Here is a 22,017-nt window from a genome sequence, read left to right as displayed (position 1 = left end):
TTCTCGGATGTCTGGGGGTCGCTTCCATTCTCGGAAGTCGATGGGTCGGGGCCTTTCTCAACCAGAACTGTCGCCCTGTCAACTCCTTTTGTGATGTATTTGAAAAGGTACTTGATAGCGGATGTCCTATTGCACCATTCCACGTTTATATGAGCTGCATACTTCTTCAGGATTTCTATGTTATAAGGGATGACAGAAGCATTGTCTAAAAGAATTCCATCCTTTAAAACATTAGCATTTTCGTTCTTCCGGCGACGATATATTATGTACCCGGACTTATCAATTGATGTAGACTCAGTAAATGGGCGGGGAAATTTCTTCGCACATACATGATTCTCCATACATGGTGATCGAGGTCTATCGAGTCCACATGGCCCATGGATCATGTGCTTTGCAACCAATTCATACGCTTCGGGGTCTTTCTGCTTGTCCGGAAGCTCGGCCGAAATAATCTTGTTGATTTCTTCAGGGCTGGGTGTCCTTGAGTGGTCTCCAAACCACAACAAAATATGTGCATGGGGAAGACCTCTTTTTTGGAACTCAATCCTATGAAGAGCTGGTATAAAAAGAGTTGAATTACTTATATGATGATAAATGTGAATTAAATTTCCAATTAAAGAGAATACCTGCTGTGTATGGGGCGAAGAATGTACCCCTTCTTAAAATCATCTAGCAGCTGGTCTAGTTTCATTTTGAAAACTCGGCACTCAATATCTGGTCTGTCATTCGGGCTATCACCGCCGTATGCTGCTAGATGGTCTTTTATCTCTTTCCAATTTGGGTTTGCCGTCATTCTGATGAATAAATCTGGATTCCCAAACTGTCTGCATATCGCCATTGCGTCATGATATTTCTCAATCAGATAACGGGGCCCACCAGTAAAACTCGGTGGTAGAATAAACCTCTTACTAACCGTCCTTGCATCGGTGTCACCTTTTCCGACTGCATCACAAACATTACTGTATAATTCAGCCCTTAGAACGTCTTGATTGTTCCTATGCCATCGAAGACGATCTTCCTCGATCGAAGAATATACATCGACAACATATTGGTGGAGGAGGCGCCCAGACTTAATGAGTGTCATTCCTTCTTTTAACCGAGTTTGTATTTGAGAGGCATAAAATTGCCATATACTGACAAATTTTCTTGTCCTCGAGCTTCCTTCCTCTAAATGCAACGGAATTTCGGTATTGAAACCATACTCACCATAAGGAAACAAAAGTGGGTACTGGAGGCTCATGTATAGTGGATGATCATCTCGTATCTCCGTCAAATTAGTTGACTGAAACTTGACGACTATATCTCTCTCACATATAGTGTCTGACATTTCGCCGACAATTAGTCCAACAACCTCAGATGATTGGGGTAAGTCATATTGTTTGCCTTTCCCTTTATCAAATATGAGACTGATCGTAAAATCTTCTTCAGAGTTTGCCTCGTACCGATCTCGAACCCTCCTAAAAACTTTTGCAAGGCAATTGTTGGCATCCACCATTTCTATTAGGACTTTTAATGTGGCTTCGGTTGCTTTTCCTTCAGAGGTTGTTTGGCCTAAAGCTTCCAGCCGATTCTTAACTTCATTTACCGTATCAAAAATATAGAGCTGCAGGTACTTGGGTGGTAAACCTGGGTTAGGAATGAGGGATCCGATACGGTGGTAAGTTTTCCCTTGAATACGGAATGTAAATGGCCCCCTGCAGAAAACAACACTGTAATCTATATTCGCTCCAATAGATGTAAAAGCTAGGAGGGCATTGTAGACTAGGATTGTCTCGCGGAATTGTTTATGTTGCAGTAGCTTTTCTAACACGGGTGGAGGTTGTCTCATAGGAGGAAGTTTTATCTGTCCTTGGTTGCAACAAATGGTAAAGCGTAACTCCTTCGTTCTAGGGTCTCTTCCGTTGCTCTCGGATTGCCAGACCAAAGCACCACACGATGGACATTCTAAAATTGGGTTGTTTGTTGCTTCAGAGGAGGACGACGCATCTGAAGGGGCTGTAAAATTTAAATTGTCGAGACACGACTATTAGATGATTTAATAGTTATTGGGAATAAGTGGCAACTCCCTTATCAGGTAAGTGGTTAGTTGACCCAAAAAAATAGTTTTTTTTTTTAATTTTGTGTTCAACAGATTTCTCTAAACGACTCCTTAATAAAATTGTTTTTGTACCTATCTTCATATTTAAATTACAGGAAAAATGTTTCATTAGAAAGTAAGCATACAAATATATTCATGGGGTAACCTAATTTGAAACTTATTGTTAAGAATCAAGAGGTCAGTATTTGGGATCGAAGTTTAAAATTATGTAAATTAATTGATAAATATCAATAGGTGGGAAATTAATTTTTAAAATAATTTGTTAAACTATTATCAAATTAGGTGACTAAAATTTGGAGGAATAATTTTTTTTTATTTGGAAAATTTTAAATTTCGGAAGGAAAAATATTTAAAATTCGAATTTGAGAACATGTTATCTTAAAATAATGGTTTAAGATAATTTTTTTAATTTTTTTAATAAATATTTAGGGTATTAGACAAAGTATGTAAGAGACATGAGAGACATAGGAGACTCCATTACTCTTGATGACATTTTGGTGATTTTCCTTGTGGGGTCAATTTTTGTGAATAAAATCCAAAAATTTTATATTTATGAGAATTGTCCACTTTAATTTACTTTAAATCTACTGGGGGTTTAATAGGTAAACATATAATGTATCTAAAGTAGGAAAATATGTACCTTTTCCTTTAGCTCTGCCGATTCAATGATTTCGTGCGGGCGTAGCTGCGCTGGGTCCTATAAAAAAAACTTGTTGTTGGTTACTCCACATATATTTTTTTTTTTTTATTGTGAAGCTGTAGTTGTATTATTTGATGCTTACCTTCTATCCTTCTTGATGTACGCTTTGATAGTAATATTGCCCTTCGCATGGCACGGGCATTTGTTCTTGCCACTGCATGTACTAATATTTAAATTATGTGTTAATAATCAGATGGTATATTTAACATAGAGAAAAATGTTATCATTTTGAATGTTTGTACCTTATAATGCGCAAATGTCGCAGCCACCTATGGAGGGTAAAATGTTTACGCATAAAAGCATTGTTAGTAAAATATTTGTGTCAACTTAGTATAATCACAAAACCATCATAAATATATTAATATAGAATTTGTTTTTAGTGTGATATAGCTGGATAACTCACAGTCAAAGTATTGTGGGGCAAAATGTTCTGGCATCATTGCCGCAGCTGGAGCTGTTTGGGAGGAATAAGAATAAATAAATGAAATCATAAAAGTTGGACCAAGTAGTCGAGACATGTCGCTATTATGTTTGGGGTTTTTAATAAGTAAATTATATAGAACATTGATGGATTGAGTGATTAAATTTTGTGCAAACCTTTTACTTTGTTCCGTACTCCTAGCGGCCGTCCACGTTTACGCTTCGTTGTGTTTGAACTTGATGACTCTGATATTGGAAAGAAGATTATATTAAAATATAAAGTTATGATTATAAAGAGTACACAAATATATTAAATAATTGTATTACGTACAGAACTTGATAAATTAATAGGATGTAAATTAGAATTATAAAATTAAAAACATCTTCTACGTAATAGGAAAATCTACATTTGCAAACAATTATATTGATGAAATATATGGATACTAATAATTTAAGGAGTAATTGTCAACATTATGTTAAAATAGTTATTTATTATTCATTAAAATTTAGTATTGGTCGAATAATAAGTTCTGATGATGTTTTATTTTGAAAATGTGAAATATAAATATGAATTTTTGTTGTAGGATTTCTGTTGTAAGTCTGAAAATATTTAGTTATTTACTTTTTAAATATTTCACTTCAAGACATCACCTTCATTATTGTTTATTTCTAAAGACTACAAAATTAGCAAAATAACTCTGCTATATTTTGTTCTGTAAGACAATATTTTTTTCTCGAACAACACGTTTCTATAATAATACCTATACCAAAACACATGTAGTTTTTTACATAATTAGAATTATAAAATAAAAAACATCTTCTAGATAATAGGAAAATCTACATTTATATTGATGAAATATTTCAATACTAATAATGTTTATATTTGTTATTATTAGAGATTTGGATTAAAGTATTAAATTAATATATCAATAATAATAAAGTGTTAATTCAAAAAAGAATTTATAAATTCAAAATACCTCCTAGAATTGGAGGATCTTTGGAGGGTGGTTTGACCATGGTGTTGAGAGAGAACTGTTCCTTTAACAAAATGAAGAATATCAAAAAAATAACCTTTGCACTTTCTAATCAACTCCTTTAAAAAAAAAAATCACTTACACGGATTACTTTTTGAAAAGACAGAACTTCCACGGATTGATAGGAATGAATCTGATGAGTGGCTCGTGAATTTCTGCAAAGTAAGGGGCGATGGACTTGTGTTTTTGAGATTAGAATAGTTGATGTTATTTTGCATCTAATATGTTAAATGTCGTCATTCATTTGACTTAATGGCAGAATATATTAAATTTAATTGTCAGTAAATGCAGTAGATACTATTTGACTCATAACTGACATTTAAAATATGCCATACGTATATGAAATGTCAGCTAATATTACAGTTTTCTTAATTAGATTAAAATGTTGCCCACGAGAAGAATAATATAACAATTTAGTATGGACATTAAACAATCCATGCATGCATTAGGTTCCTAAGTACGTATACGTATGCAAAATGCATGCTGACCAAACAACTTAAATAAGTTAGGAATGAAAATCAAACCACTTTAATATGATAATACTGATCATTCTTAAACTTCATAACGAAGCTGTGAATAAAAACAAACAACTCAAATAAGAAAACCAAACCAACTCCAATACTAAACTGTCTCAGCAAGAAGCAAAAACAAACTGTTTAAAGAGAGATAAGTAGACTGTTATTAGAGAATCATCCTGACTGGGCAGTCTGTACCAGCCACTGATGGAGTACCCATTCTGCATGTGATCTAGCCACTACGCTTGGTACGCTTTGCTTTCTTCTGGTCGTCTATAGCTGAAGCACCACCACCACTACTCTCAGCCAACTCTGTGTTCTCCACTTCAGTTACTGGTGGCGTCTGGAGTGGGGGATTCTTTGGTGGTAACTCTGCTGCTGAGACTATCTTGGTAGCTGTTAAGGACAGTTTGGTAGAAGTGAAGTTGTAGTCAGTCACCTTGATCCTGAATTTCTTTGTCTGGCCTATTGTATCAATGAAACACTGTGGCAGTGGAACTTCAAGCTCAGCCGCATCTCCACCATTCATCAACTTCGAAGACGCTATGATTTAAATAAGTGTCAAGACAATAGAAATTAACATTGTATCATCAGAACAACCATTACCTGAACATAAGCGTCGATCAACTCTGTTGCTTTCCTGCCTGTGAGATCCTTCCCAGCATCTCCGAGAATGATGAACGTGCAATGCTCATCATTATCATAGACAGACAGCTCCACCGATAGCTGGTTAAAACCAAATGATTAGTATACACATTGTCGCTTGAAAACATATTTGAGGAGAGAAACTTACTTGGCTACTGCAGTAGCATCTTCATTCCCGCATTTTGGACAAAGCAACGTTGTAGGCCCACGGTTTAACTTGGTCTGGCAATCCTTGCAAGCAATGTAGTACCACTCAGTTCCAAGCTTGACATCATCAATTGTGGCAATGCAGTCAAAGTAGGCAACCTGAAATCACATCCTAAGGATTGTCAGCAACTATATTGGGAAAAGCGTTTGATTGTAATGACGGAATGGGATTACCTGAGCAGGCTGATGCTTGAGGAAGGCGGCAATCTCACCTATTGTGAGAGTCTCAGCTTTGACAACCTCAACAGGGTTCACCAAAGAAGTTACAGAAGGGTTTGTGGCCAACCTTGCAAAGAATTTCAAAACAGGCGATCATCAAAGCTGTTAAACACATAATAGTCTAAGCTATAGATTTTTTATTAAAAAATAAATAACTAACCAGGCCAAGTATTCCTTGGTGGGGTCAACCTCTTCATCCAAAAACACTCTTGAAGAGGACATTGAACTTAGGCACAATTTCCCTGTCCATAAAGAAACAGTTAGTGGTAGGTTTATCTAAATGAGTGTGAGTGATGAGGAATTCGTATTTTGAGTGTGAGAGATTACCACCGAGCCTCTTAGGATTGACCGTTGTGACTAATAGAACAGTTGGAGTGGCTGCACTTCCGTCAAACTTGAGGCAGAAACTTTCAGCGGCCTCGTCCCATAGATAGACGTTCATCACTGGACCGCTGCAGTTAACAAAGCATTGATTTTTAATTTACGTAAGAAGCATAAATTAGAAAATAAAATTTCTATATTGGTAGAACTACAATAGCTTACTCTTTAAGCTGCAGATGGACCATCACTTTCCGAGAAGCTGAGTCATCATTGGTGCACAAAACCGGACGCTCATGGAGAGCCTGGCCATCAACCAGCTTAAGGTGGCCAACTACATCTACAACAAACAGTTACACACCAATCAAAGTTAATCGATTGGAATGGTTGAACATGTTAACAAAATATTTAAACCGTACCGTGAAGATCGCCTCTGAGATCGCAGTTGGCTTCAGATTCTGAGAAGGAACGGACCCTGAACTGCTGTCTCAAGATGCCTTCAATGTCTTCTTCATCCTTCGACAGGGCAGAAGCGTGTGAGATGCAAATGACCAGCCTTTGATCAGCAACATGGTACATCACCTTGTTGTTGGATGCATAGTAGTTTGTCAGCGTGTAGATGCTCCCACGCTGGAGCTCTTTCTCATACTGGTTGCGATGGTTCTGACCGATGAACCCCTGAGCCAAAGTACCCTACAGAAAATAGATACAATATCAAGTCAGTTGAAAGCGTTCTAATAAAATTAAAAACCGTTCAAATAAAAAGCGTCCAAATATTTATCTCATCTCTATCAAAGCACTCCCAAGTGAATAATGAAAGAGGGAAACCACTCAAAGATACGCTAATATATAATCTAACATAAGCTAAACATTGTATTTTTCAGAGTGTTTAAGATTATAAGCGTCTAAAGCAACAGAGAAAATCTCCAGTTCAAACGAATCAATCATTTTTTCCCAGAGTGATTAATATTATAAGCGCCAACAAAAACAAACTTTACAGTTATTGTATTACACGAACCCATATTATATACTAATCTGATCTCAATCAAACAATTCTCAAGTGAATAATGAAAGAGGAAAACCAATCCAAGATAAGCTAAATCAAGTGGTTTTTCAGAGTGATGTAGCAACAGTAACAAATCCCTCTAATGAATCGAAGATACGCTAATACAATTCAAACGAATCAATCAAATTTTTTCCCCAAAAAGAAGATCAAGTTTTTGTTTCTTCAACCAAGTTTTTTACGTATCAATCAAGTTGTTTTTTTAATCAATCCAGTTTTTGTTTTCCAGCATATGCTAACATAAAACGAATCAATCAAAGTTTTTTCCGAAAAGAAATCAAGATTTTAATTTTAATCAATCAAGTTTCTTACGAATCAATTTTTTTTTTTTTAACAACCTAGTTTTTGACAAATCCCTCTAATGAATCGAAGATACGCTAATACAATTCAAACGAATCAATCAAGTTTATATTTTTTTTTATCAAGTTTTTATTTTTATCAATCATGTGTTTAACGAATCAATCAAGGTTTTGTTTCCCAATATACGCTAACATCTCAACCTAATGGACGCCAATCTAATTAAAAAAGAAGTCATACCTCCGCATCGATCATCAGCATCTCGATCCCAAGAAGGATCCCTGGTCCTCCTTTGACATTCTTCCGAGCATCCCAGAAATGAAGGAGCCGAAACTGCAGGGTCGAATCGCCGGGTCCGGGTGAAACTTGTCGGAAGAGGAGGGGAGGAGAAGATTCGCCGGTGCGGATTGCGGTCTCTTTCGACATGATTAGGGTATAGAGCTAACGATCTGAGGTAAGAGATTTAAAGGTATGATCTGAGGTAAGAGAGATAAGGGTATAAATAGGAAGATAGATATAAGGCGGAGGGGGATGTGGAAAGTCCGTCATGATCTTGATTGGAGGCTTTAAGGGAGAACATTGAAGTTCAAGCCCTTTCATCGGAGGCGTTTTGCGGGGAGATTTGGGGGAGACGAAGAGAATCGCCATGCGTGAAAGAGAAATGGGGGAGACGGCGTTAGGGTTAACTGCGAGGATGAGGAAGCTTCAGCGCAAGACATCATGGAATTGGATGGGCTTCAGCGAAAGGCGATAACGGGTAATGGGATGGGCTTGGAATTTTTTTTATCTGGCCCAACAGCAAAGAGACGGAGACAGCAATTTCGTGCGCGAAGACGTTTAACGGGCTGGGCTGCAATTACGATTTCTTGGTCTGGGTTGCCAGTGACGTGGCAGAATGAATGACTGAGAATATTTTGCTCATGTGGCATCCTTTATAACATCCTAAATTAGTCTCTTTTATATAGTGGGATGGAAACTCCATTTTTTTATTGTTATAGGTATTTACCTAATTTCCTACTTTTTGTGGGTTTTGATCCAATTATCTCTTTTTTTAATAACATCAAATTTTATTAAGCTAACTTGAATGTATCATAGTGCAACAGATCGTGCAATTATTGTGGTACATAAAAGTGAAATGTAAAATCAAATCCATTCTCAAGTCGCTTTGCTAGACGATCTGCCACCTTATTTGCATTTCTATTAGTCTACTGAAACTTGACATCTTAGAACATGTTTGCCCACCAAAAAAAATATCTTTTCCAAATGTAATATGCAGAGTGAAGGCTCTTGTTATTTAAAATATCTATTGCTTTTTGACAATCATTTTCCATGATGATTCGTCGATCGCCCAAACTCCATCAATGCTGAATAGCCATTAGAATAGCTTGTAATTCACATTCCAAAGCATCATGACTTCATTTTCCCCTGGCTTGAGATGATCCTGTGTAAGTCCCATTTGCATCTCTAATAACCCATCCAGCCGTATTCTGATTTTGTAGATGATTAAAAGCACCATCCGTGTTACATTTAGTCCATCCAAGAGTGGACTTTGCCAATGTAGTCTAGTAGGTACTTGGAAGTTCTGTCTTCGTCCTGCTTGATCATTATCTACATTGCTATCTATTTGTTTCCATTCTCTCGCATCCTATTTTGTACACCTCAGTAGACTTCTCCAATGTGTTTCTTTTTGCTGGAATATTAAAGTGTTTTTTCTCTTCCATAATCTCCATAGCAACCAAAAAGGTATATCCTGCAGATGTTGTAACTGAGTTGATAGAGAACATTGCAGACATGCTTCAATATTTTCTCAACAGTGTAATTCGGGTTGTTAATAGTGAGTTTAGAAACTCCGGATGTTCGCCATATCTTCTTAGCATAGGGGCATTCAAAGAAAATATGATCCTCTGTTTCTGCCGCAGAACAACATCTTCTGCACTGATCATTTTGAACGATATGCCTTCTCTTCAGGTTATTACCAGTCGCAAGAATCTTAGATAGAAATCTCCACAAGAAATGTTTTAGCCTAGCAGGAGCTTTTGTCTTCCATATCTTGTGTTTCAACTTTGCAAGTCCATGAGTCGGTATTGGTGCAGCATTTGTTGGTAAATGAATTCCTAACCAATAACCCGATTTCACAGTGTAGATGTCATCTTCATTGTAATGCCAACCCAATAAGTCTTGACGTGCCGTAGAACTTATCTTAATAGCAAGAATCTTGTCTACATCTTCATCAATGATAACTTCACACAATTTCTTCTCATTCCATTGTTCTGGCAGTCCCAAATAGTTACCAATTCCTCCTTCATTATATATACCTAACAGATGGCGCATTTTTGTCTTTACTATAGAATTGACCTTTGCTCCAAAAAATGATAGATGATTTGGGTAGATTGATAGCTTCCCTGACACTGCTTTATAGATCCCAAATATATGCTTAAGCCTCTTAGCTGCCTTCTCATTAGCCAAGGAGAAGAATAGTGAATCATCTGCAAATAATAAGTGGTTGACCACTAGTGCGTTGTTTAATATTCTCACTTCCAAAAGAGATCTATTCCTCATCGCTCTTGTCATCAGGTGTGAAAGAACATCTGCACAAGTATGAACAAGTATGAGGACAACGGATATCCCTATCTCAGACCACGAGCTGGTGTAATAAAATCTTCTGGTGTACCATTAACTAGCATTGAGTATTTCACTGCAGTAACACAACTCATTGTCCAGCCGATCCATCTACTATCAAATCCCATAAATTTCATTGTCGCAGCTAAGAAATCTCACTTTTACCTATCATAAGCCTTGGTAATATATGTCTTGACCGCCATATACGAAGTAGCTTGTCTTTTCCGAGCTTTAAGACTGTGAAACACTTCATGAGCTATCGCAATATTATCTGAAATCATTCTCCCTACAATAAAAATATTTTTATTTTCAGAGATAATATTGCTCACATGTTCTTTAAGCCGGTTAACCAATACATAAATAATGATCTTAATTATAAGCTACATTACAAAGTGCTATAGGGGCCTAAACTCCTTCATACTAGCAGGAGGATATACCTTCGCTATAAAGCAAAGGTTAGTGTGGCTAAATTGGTGATCCATTTGTCTTGTTTCAACGAAACTAGCAATCTCCTTCGTCGCATCATCTTTGATATCTTCCCAATAGTTGTGGTAAAGTTATCTTGTCCCGGTGCTCAATAAGCTCCAATTATCTTTTATTGTCATGATCTATACTATTATTTATGAAGTGATTTGGCTTATTTGTCATATTCTCCATTATTTTAGTCAATTTGCTTACTTGTTATCTTCTCCATGATTTTAGTTAATTTGATTACTTGTCATCTTTTACATGATTTTAGGATAAATCATTAGTTTAATTAATATTACTATTAATTTTTTTTAATTTTGATATCTATATATTTATCATGATATTTAAAATCATGATAAACATGAACCTATTTTACCGATATATATACTAATATTTTTTTAAAAAATATTTTAATATATAATAAACATGATATTTAGGACATTTAATTAATAAATATATATTAATAATATATACCGGTATATCATCATTACTTTTCTCTCATTTATACTTTTAATGACTAATATTATAGCTAATTTCTATGATTTTTACTGAAAATATTGATCAAATACAGATTATTATAAAATTTATATATAAGTATACTAATATATCTGAATTAATCAGTTTCTTTAGTTGATTTTCTTATTTTTCATCTTTTCCATAGTTATAGGATAAATAATTAGTTTAATTAATATTATTATTTAAATTATTTATTTTGATATCTATATATTTATCATGATATTTAAAATAATTAATAAGCATTTTCATATTTTACCAATATATATATATATACTAATATTTTTGAAAAATATATTTTTAATATATAATTATGATTTGGATTATTTGTCATCTTCTCCATGATTTTAGTTAATTTGCTTACTTGCCATATTTTCCATGATTTTAGGATAAATCATTAGTTTAATTAATATTAATATTATTATTTTTTATTTTGATATCTATATATTTATCATGATATTTAAAATCATGATAAATATGAACCTATTTTACTGATATATATACTAATATTTTTAAAAAATATATTTTAATATATAATAAGCATGGTATTTAGGACATTTAATTAATAAATAGATATTAATAATATATACCGATAATATCATCATTACTTTTCTCTCTTTTATAATTTTAATGACTAATACTATAGCTAATTTCTCTGATTTTTACTAAAAATATTGATCAAATACAAATTATTATAAAATTCATATATAAGTATACTAATATATCAGAATTAATCAGTTTCTTTAGTTAATTTGCTTATTTTTCATATTTTGCATAGTTATAGGATAAATCATTAGTTTAATTAATTTTATTATATAATTTATTTATTTTGATATCTATAAATATTTTACCAATATATATATATATATACTAATATTTTTAAATAATATATTTTAATATATAATTATCATGATATTTAGGAATTAATAAATAGATATTAACAATATCTACCGATAATATCATCATTACTTTTCTCTCATTTTATAATTTTAATGACTAATATTATAGCCAATTTCTCTGATTTTTACTGAAAATATTGATCAAATACAAATTATTATAAAATTTATATATAAGTATACTAATATATCCGAATTAATCGGTATCTTTTGTTTATTCGGTTTGATTCCTTAATATATTGAACCATATTCATATACTTGATGTTTTCTAAACATAACATCCTCAGTACTTCCTTCGATCAAAAAAAAAATCCTCAGTACTTCCAAATCGAGACTATTTTCACTATTTTGGTTTGGTTCGGTTTAGTTTTACCAGATTGAACACTCCTAAACTATTGTTATTTGCTAATGTTTTATATTTGTGATTTTTTTTAATAATCCTTTTAGTACCACACGATTTCTTTTCAGTCCAAATACAAAATATGGTAATTTCACATACAAAATTTTCTTTAGTTATTACTATAAAAAAGATTTTGATCCAAAATATACATCACATAAATAAAAATATGAAACAAAATAATACAATAAAAAAAAGCGTTATCGGGTTTGAACAACTGAGTTGTTACAATGTTCTTTTTCATTTTAATAAAGTGACTCCTCTTCTTTCAGTCACTTCGTACCTCTTCTTAAGAAAGATTCAATTTGCATTTCATTCTTTCACCGGGCTTAGACCATGTCTCCCGAACAATCTCAGTACATATGGCGCAAGACGATTCCACGTATCAAAGTTGGAATGGGATCAGGTGTTTCACGTCTCACCGTAGTGCCCAGTTTGTCTTGATTTCCGATTGCTGAACAAGAAGTCAAATGGAACGATTGTATTTTGTTGTGACCCGCGCCCGCTACATTGTTACGACTTCACCCCAGTCGAAGATTCCACCGTGGTATGCGTCAACAACTCCAATTTTCATCTAATTTAATTATTATTATTTACAAAAAAAATTAGAATTAAAAATTGTTAGATGTATTAGATATATTAATCCGCACAAGGTGCGGGACATCAACTAGTTAGGATAAAAAAAGAGTTATTTTCACTCTAGGGCAGTTTACGTGTTTCTATGTCATAAAAAGGCACTTGCCGCTACTGGGGCAGTTTTCATGTGAAAAGACCCAACTTGCCCTCAAAAAAAACCTAACCGGCCCGTTCCTTTTCTTTTTTCTTAGTTCGATTGTTCAAATTTCAAAATTTAAAATCGATGTAGTGGGCCCAGGGACGCATATTATAGACGGATCTGTAAGGATAATTATTCACTTTCAACTTTGCTTTTACCGAGACCGGAGAGCGAGAAACCGAAGCGGCGATAGCGAGCCAAAAAAACGACGGCCAGTTACGGCGACGATAAACAAGATGTCTCCACGGCGGAGTCTTCGTGGTAAAGAGATTGTCGTTGGTTAGTGATGCGCATCCCCCCCCCCCCCCCTCTTAGTTTGATTTAGTGTTGGTGTTGATTTGTGTCTCAATCGAGTGGATTTTTTTTTCTTGATTGGAACAGACGATGAAGATGTTGTACCGGCCGGTCTACCGGAGAGGTTATTTGCAACGGATCGTTTCCCATGCGAGAGAATCAACATGTACTCTACTATAGATTTTCTGCTGTGCGTTAGAGACGCACTAAACGGTACCAAGGAGATGGCGATGCTCCTGAGATCTTGCTTTGGAACCCTATTTAGGTTTCCTGTCCGTAGGGTGCTGATGGGCAAAGTGATACACGGGATGCTGACAAGGCAGGTGCTAACGAAGAAGAAATATGAGTTGTGGCCGGTGTTTGGTGGAAACCCCTTCAGATTCTCTTTGGTGGAGTTTGGTGAGGTTACTGGGTTGCCCTGTGACGAGTTCGAAGAGGGGTACAGCATCGACTACGAGTTGCCGGTTACGGAGGAGAACTATGCGTACTGGGAAAGGTTGATTGGCCCAGACAGGGATGCGACAATAGCAGACCTTGTGGCAATGGTTTTTGGCGACACGGGGATGCCGGCTTCGCGCAAGTTGAGGTTGTGTTTGATAATAATTGTAGACGGGGTGCTAGTGCCTACATCTCAGATACAGAAGCCGAGTCTGAAACATGTTAATCTTGTGAAGAATATCAAGAACTTCTTTGCCTTTCAGTGGGGTAGGGAGTCGTTTGCTTGGGCGATTAGAACGATGAAGCCAGGTCCTAAAGTGATGGGTAAGTGCGAGGATCCAAATGGAGATTTCTGTAAGAAGCTGAGGCAGAAGACTCTTAGGATTCTGGGTTTTCCGCTGGCGTTGCAGTTGGTGGCGTTCGAACTTATCCCCCAGTTGCTGAAACAAGCACATGGCGATGATAGCACGACATTGCTCACTTTCCCAGGGCAAGTGTTGCCACAGCATGCAGGGTTGACTGTGGTTCATTTGCGCAAAGCGGAGCATGAGGCGGGGGTAAGGAGTTTTGTTATATGTACATGTTTCTTGTTCTTAGATGTAAGTAGTTAATGTACACTTGTACTGAAATAAAAAGTGTACATGTAATGCATTAGAGTTATGTACATTAGTAAAAGTAGTATGTACGCATGGATATTTTAATATTTATTGGGTCTTATATGTTTTCGTTGTTTCAGTTGGTTGTGCAGCCGATGATGGAGATCAATGGTACGCACGACGAAAGGTGGGCAGCCTGGGATGATGAGAAGTATGACAAAAAGGTGGAGAACATGCTTGGGATGATAAAAAGCGGGTATGCGTTTAGCAAAGGTGATTGGGGCGGAGGCGATGGAGGTGATCCAATTTACAAGCACGGTGTGAAAGTGAATGCTAAGAAGCGGAAGGGCGCAGCGAACATCGAAGTGACGGAAGCACCCGTTCTAAAACAAAGACGTGTTAGCGGTTATTTTAGACGTGGAGCTATGGTGGATGCACAGCAGTATAAGAGGATGGAGGCGCATGTCCAAGAACTGGTGTTAGAAGTTCAGAAGCTCAAGAACGTGGTTGAGAGACAAGGTAGGAAGTTTGAGAAATGGAAGACCTTTGTTAAGGGTAAGAGCTCAATCAAAAAACAAGGGAGTATTAAGAGTAGGACCAAGAGGATAACCTTACAGGGAAGGGAAGGGACTGTAAGACGGTGCCCGGTGGCAGAGGACGAGGATGACAGTGCGGAGGATGATGTTCCAGTTATTAGCGCCGGCGACATGGAGGGCGAAGGAGACGTTAAAACACCTGAACAGAGTTCTCGGTCTATATCAGAGGACAGGCCGTCTTTGTTAGTTAGGTTGCCACCGGGCGACGGTGTACCTTTGCAATGGGTTGAACCAGGGGCTGGGGACAAAGTTGTATATCGGGCCGTGCACAGCCAAACGTTCTTTGTGCACAGTGAGGAAGAGGTTTGTTACGCGATTTTGTGCATTTTAAACGAATTCAGCACTTATGTTTTTGAGATGCTGTGCAGGATAGCAGCGTTGGTGGTGGGAGCCGAGAGAGCAAGGAGGGTCTGGCGACGGGCTGGATGCTAGTGTAAGTTACTTGTAACATTTTGATTGTTGTTTCAATCCTTTTTTGGAATTGGATTTGATGTCATGAATGGTGTTTTCAGGCTATGTCCGCTTTGGATGCTATAGTGTTGGCAGCCACCGGAGTCAAGGCTGGTGATAGGCAATCAGAGGTAGTAAAGTGATTGCTTTGGCTGTTAACTATTGTATGAGTGGGTCCTATCCGATGATCTATGTAGGGCACTGTTATTGATGGTGGTTAACTATTGTATTAGGGGACCCCTACGGAGGTGCTTGATGTTTCGTCTCTTAGGGGTGGTGAGGAAACTCTGATGGCAACAGAAGCTGAGAATAAGGTATGTTGGCTTTTTGAAAGGGGTGTACAGAGGTTTATGTACACGTGGGGTGGATGGTAAAATTTTGTTGTGTTTCTGTGTGCAGGAGGAGAACCCCCATGTAGCCGAGGACACGGTGGAGCCACCTTGCGGGGCTGAGGTGTTGATAGAGACAGAGGATAAGGTATTATTCTGTTTATTGAGTGCAGTCCTCTCATATGCACAGAGGTGTATGTACACGTGGTTTGGATGGTAACTTGTTTGTTTCTTTGTTCAGGAGGAGAACCACGATGTAGCTGAGGGCATGGGGGAGCCACCTCTAGGGTCTGAGGTGGTGATAGAGACAGAAGGTAGTAATCCTTTTGTTGTCTGAACACCACTGACACATCATTTTGTGTTTTCGCCTGTACTTCATAATTTATATGTACAGATGTACTAGGGTTACAATAGCAAGTGCATGTACTGGTGCTGTACTAACGTACACGTGTACAATAGCAAGTGCATGTACTGGTGCTGTACTAACGTACTTGATGTCGATCATGTTCAGGTTTTGTTTGAGGACCATGTGACCGTGGCTGGTGTGGGTGAGGTAAAAAAAGTGGACACCGAGACAGAGGATAAGGTATTTTTAACTCGTTGCGTATATTTTAAAGTCTCGTTGGCTTGTTTTATACTTATGTAATTGATGTGTGCAAATGTCTGCAGTGTACATATGTTACATATATTTGGTTTTGTACACATGTACAATATCGTGGATGTGTATCTATTTTAGTGTACACATGGACTGTCTACTGAGTTTTTTTGTGTTTTCCCGGCAGGCGGACGAGTCTGAGGGAGCTGGAGAAAAGGATGAGGCAGGCATAGCTGAGGTACCATTCTTGTGCCTAAGTGATTTTGGCAGACTGTAACTGTACGTTCTTCGTCACTCGCTGTACTTAACGTACTTGATGTCGATGTTGTTTAGGTTTTGGTTGAGGACCATGTGACAGAGGAGAAGGTATTTATTCGCTTGTTTCGCATAGTTTGATTTGCGCAATCCTCTATGTGTACATATTAGGTTGTACACATGTACGATGGAGTGAGTATTTCTGTGTTTTTCCCGCAGACGGACAAAGGTGAAGAAAAGATTGAAAAGGAGAAGGGTGAGACCATGAGTGAAGAGAAGGGTGATCTCATGAGTGTGGAGGAGGGCAAAGGTGAAGAAAAGATTGAAAACGAGAACGATGAAAGCGATAGTCAGGTTGAGTTTTGCGCCCACGAACCTGTGTATATATAGGACCTTTATGAGTACACGTGCGGGCTAATGAATCTCTTTTCTTGTGGGTGATAGCAGGTGGGTGATTCGGAGGATGCGGAGATAACAGGGGTGGGTCCAAACACGAATGTTTTGGTTGTTAGTGATACATCTGATGGGGGGCGGACTGAAAGGCATGAGCCAGTTGAACAAGAAGGTGAACTGGCGGCAGTGTTGCTGGCAAAGGATCAATACATTGTACCGGCCATTGTCCCGACTGTTGAAGATTGCGACTACGCCTACTTCGAACGATTGTTGCTTGCCAACCTAAAAGTGTAAGCGTTGCAACGTTATTTTAATTTGTTGTTACATAAACAGACCACCTTATATTTTAATTGGTACTGGTGCGTTTCTTGCAGGATGCATACAAATGCGGATGGATATGATCTGGACAACGAGTTTTTCATAAATCTGGCTACGCCTTGCAAATGGGTTAGTAGCACGGTAAGTTTGTTTCCGTTGTCTATGTGTTTAGTGGTAGTATTAACTCTGTTTGTTGGGTTTGATGGTTGTAAATAATGTTTGCTTTGGTTAGCATATGGATGTGCTGGCGGATTACGTTGGGAGATTGCATGGAGAGGCCTTAAGACGAAACCGGGCGATGTTGGTTGCGCCATGGTTTTCAGCACACTTGCAAGTGAAGGAGAGGTCATTCAAAGCGGCGAGACGCAAAACCCGGATAGCAACTGATGCCAAGCTAACGAAGTTCCTTACAAGAGAGGGGAAGAAGTGGGGGGTTGACGTGGACACGCTTTACGCCCCAATGATTTGGGGAGGGGATCATTGGGTGGGGCTTTGCATATGACTTGCGACGTGGGATATATTGGTATTTGATCCGAACCCCCGTTTGAAGAGTGAGGACCAAGTAGCTTTGCTGATGGAACCTGTGGCGGGAATCCTGCCTTACCTTGCGAAGAAAGTGTGTCCACCGCAAGCGGTTGGAGAACATGAGCTTGTGCCCTTCCATGTTGAGAGGGTAGTTGGTTTGTATGAAAACTGGCGCAGCGGGGACTGTGGGCCTTTGGCCATTAAGTTCCTGGAAATGCACGCGACGGGCAATGAGGAACCAACGATGGCTGGGCTTACTAATGATCTGGTGGACATATTCCGGAAATAGTATGCGATGGAGATTTATAAAGACTGGGTAATGCCTTTGTACTTGTGATGATTCCGGAGGGAAGGTTTATTTTGTTGTGACATTGCAGAAAGGGTTGGAGGTTTTTTTTGGTTAGGGCCCTTGTTGTGTTGTCAGGATGTTTAATTTACTATCGGCTCTCTGTGTTGCAAAACATGTTATGTCAGCAAGTTTTTTGTATTATCGGCTATGGTTGGACGTTTAGGAAAACAAATCTTATTTATGTAGTTATTGTTGTTTTTTGGTTGTCGAACGCGAACAAGTTGTGATACATTTAGATTCCGTAATAATGTATGTTAAAGAATGTACATTTGGGGCTTCATGAAAAACGAGTGCACACATGTACACCTGTAGTATGCGATGTACACCTGGCGTATGTACACGATTCAAGTTGGTATACATTTAGATTTAGTAAGTCTGTATGGTAAAAAATGTACATTTGGGGCTGTATGGAAAACGAGTGCACACATGTACACATATAGTATGCGCTGTACACATGGGATATGTACACGATTCAAGTTGGTATACATTTAGATTGAGTAAGTCTGTTAAAGATTGCACATTTGGGGCGGCCTGAAACACGAGTGAACACATGTACACCTGTAGTATGCGATGTACACCTAGCGTATGTATGCATGTACAAAAGTGTCCCTGTATGTGGAACCGTTTGGCCTTAGTGTGAACACTATAACTTGTAAACGTGTACTTGAAGTAAATTTAATGTATTGAATTCTGCGACGTCTGTGTTAGGCGTAGGATGTATTTGTGCTAGTTAAGGACACCTGAGGTTTACAGGTGTACGTACGAGCTAGGAACAACAAACGTGTACATGTTTACATCGGAGGTACACATGTACACAAGCGCTTCTGTATGTGGATGCGTGGGAGGAACCGTTTGACGTTAGTGTGAACACTATAACTTGTAAACGTGTACTGAAAGTAAAATTAATGTACGAACGGACAGAGGATGTATTTGTGCGTGTAAGTATGTATGGACGTGTACATGTGTATACGCAGACGGTTGTTTAAAATTTATCCCGAGCTTATCGTTGTAGCAAACTGTTGGGGTGTAGACATGCAACAAAACCAAAAAATCCAAAAATAGTTAAAGCGTCTTCAGAACAGCTCATACATGTTCATTAATGTTTAGACATGCAACAAAACCAAAAAATCCAAAAACAACTGAGAAGTGAGCTGATGAAAGGTGAAGGCGCTATCCACAAGCGGAACCTTGTGGATATAGAATTCACCCCGGTTATATGGGGACCTTGCAATTGGTCCTGTTGTGACCAGAGACATCACACCGACCACACCTGTTGAGTTTGGTTTTCTTTGGAACCTGAGGAGATGAGATTACGAATTTCAAATCAGTTGGGTGTTGTGTTGAAACGATAAAAAGAAAAATGTATGAGTTTGGTAACATGTATTTCTCCTGTGGAAGGGCAGCGTTTGTCCTTAGGACGCCCAGAGGGGCGACGGGTCTTGGGAGGCTGTAGGGAGAGGCGTTCAATAGCTGGAGGCAGAGGGTGATCCCCTAGAAGAGCATCGGGGTAAATGACGCCGGCATATGTTTCTTTCCATGTTTGTGTTTTGTAGCAGTCTCCAAAAAGTTGGGAATGTGGATAACCGATGGAATCAGCGGCCAACAGAGCATGTCCGCAAGGGATTTTAAGGTGTTGGAATACTTGGCATGTGCAAACTTTGTTATCGAGAGAAACAGTGTTGGTGTGACCAAAAACACCTTTGACTTGATAGCTCCAACTAGTAATATTTGAGATTTTGCTGCCTTTAGTTAGCCTAATGTGTGTCTGCATTACATCCTCAACTTCCGGTGTTACAGCCCCCCTGTGTTTTGCTGATTTGGTTCTCCTAGCTGAAAACCAACGAGTCAACATCCTTTGGACGAACATGAACAACTCAACAACAGGTGAAGCCCTCGACTTGGATAGTGCATTATTGAGTTGTTCGGCAACGTTGCTAGTGAGGAGGTTGTATCGGTTCCCCGGGAAATATGTTCTGCTCCATTTAGCAGTCTCAATTTGTTCGAGGTATTTTGCGCACGCTGCACTAGCTTGTCTTATTTTGCCGAAGTTGTCATTGAAATCTTTGCGTCTGTAAGAAAAAGCTGCGGTGCACACCATTTTGGCCAGACCCTTGTTTTTGAATCGTGAGACAACATTCCGCATGATGTGAACAATGCAGGCCTCGTGGTGTGCCTTTGGGAATACGATCTGCTTAGCTTTGAGGAGGGAGTTTTTACGATCTGAAATGATAGTGAGAGCGTTGGAATCCGCAATAATCTTTTCAACTTTTGCTGGGAACCAGTGCCATGATTCGTCAGTCTCCCCATCAACGACGGCGTAAGCCAAAGGAAAAACCTGGAAACGTGATGAAAATAAAGTGTTAATAAATGTACACGTTCTGGTATAAATAGAACGTGTACACGTACAGGAAAAGGGTACACATGAACAAAAGGGATTTAACTTGTACACGGCCGCGAAGCCATGGTAATTTTTCCGATACAGAAAGCAGAAGAAGATACCTGGAAGTTGGCATCTTGCCCGCTGGCCGTGAGTAAGACCCCCTTGTATTTTCCGGATAGATGTGTACCGTCGACAATGAGGACAGGGCGTACACGACGGAAACCCCGAATGGACGCTCCAAAAGAGAGGAAGGCATAAAGAAAACGAGTCTGGCCGAAATCATTTAATTCTGTCTCGATGGTAGTTACGGTACCTGGGTTAGTGGCTTTCAGTCTCTCAAGGTATGAGGCGAGCTCCAGATAGGAATCCTCAGCGTTGCCCGTGATGGATTCAGTTGCTTTTCCCTTAGCCCTGTGGCATTTCATGTATGAGGCAGAGACTCGAAGATCTTCCAAGACCATCTGTTGCAGCGGGGCTGATTTGGGACCAAGGGTTGGTTCACTATATCGGGAACGGTAAACATGAGCGATGACTTTTGAGGTGGCTCTTCTTTTGTAAAGGTCACGTGTGTCGAAGGGGCAGATGTGTACAAGGTTAGCCTTTTTGATGGTGTAGTAACCACAATTGGTGAGTTCTTGTGCTAAGATCCTCCAATCACAATGAGTATCATGGCAGCTAAGAACAAATGAATGCCTTGTGGTGCGGGTTTGCCTAAAGTGAAAACGTTCCTTTATTGCGTAGATAGCACATGCAATTTGACAGTCTTGCTTGGACGCATATAGCTTCCCCACAGTTGGTTCGCCGTTAGGGTCGTCAAAATTGAGGTCAGGGACATCATCAGCCTGGTATGCGATATCATCAAACATAGGGGGGACGTCGAATTCCTCGTCGCTAATCTCAGATAGGGGCCGCGTCTCGCGAACTGGGGGAGTGGGGGGGGCCTGGGATGTAGAACCATGGGACATCGGATTAGGTGTACGCGTGGACGAGTCGGGTTGTGGAGTATCTGTCGATGTACGGGATGATTGTCCACCCGTACGTTCTCTCTGATGTACACCGAGAAAATCAAGATCTTTCTTCCAGTCAGTTGGATCTTCGCCCGATAAACGGACTGTATGATCGAAGGCATTGCCGTTTCCAGTCGTACAGTGGATGACGGAAGGCGTTGGGAGGGGGGCTGTTTTTGGAACTTTTATCCCAGCCATAACCTCAACTGCATCAAACCCGCCAAGGTGTTCCTCTAACAAAGGATCCCAAAAATCATGGTCATATCGAGCAGGCGGGACTCCATCAGTGTCTTGAGGTTGAGAGCTTT

At 38.7% G+C, this 22,017-nt stretch overlaps 1 protein-coding gene across 2 annotated transcripts; it reads right to left on the bottom strand.

Annotated features, from left to right (window-relative positions):
• Positions 1–2,119: 2,119 nt before the first annotated feature.
• Positions 2,120–12,597, bottom strand: LOC117126924. 2 transcript variants are annotated; one of them, XM_033276280.1, is made up of 9 exons: positions 7,757–12,597; positions 6,576–6,849; positions 6,382–6,496; positions 6,166–6,290; positions 5,999–6,080; positions 5,794–5,905; positions 5,561–5,718; positions 5,374–5,493; positions 2,120–5,310 (listed from the first exon to the last, which is right to left on the bottom strand). In XM_033276280.1, the coding sequence occupies exons 1-8, from the start codon at positions 7,940–7,942 to the stop codon at positions 5,391–5,393; spliced, it is 1,155 nt and encodes a 384-aa protein (XP_033132171.1). In that variant the 5' UTR covers positions 7,943–12,597; the 3' UTR covers positions 2,120–5,310; positions 5,374–5,390. The 2 variants fall into 2 exon arrangements, with proteins under 2 accessions (XP_033132171.1, XP_033132172.1); XM_033276281.1 differs by having other exon boundaries at positions 2,120–5,299.
• Positions 12,598–22,017: the final 9,420 nt, after the last annotated feature.

Source organism: Brassica rapa, chromosome A07 (genome assembly GCF_000309985.2).
Source record: "Brassica rapa cultivar Chiifu-401-42 chromosome A07, CAAS_Brap_v3.01, whole genome shotgun sequence".
Lineage (NCBI taxonomy): Eukaryota > Viridiplantae > Streptophyta > Magnoliopsida > Brassicales > Brassicaceae > Brassica > Brassica rapa.
This window is presented reverse-complemented; position numbering and strand designations above follow the sequence as displayed.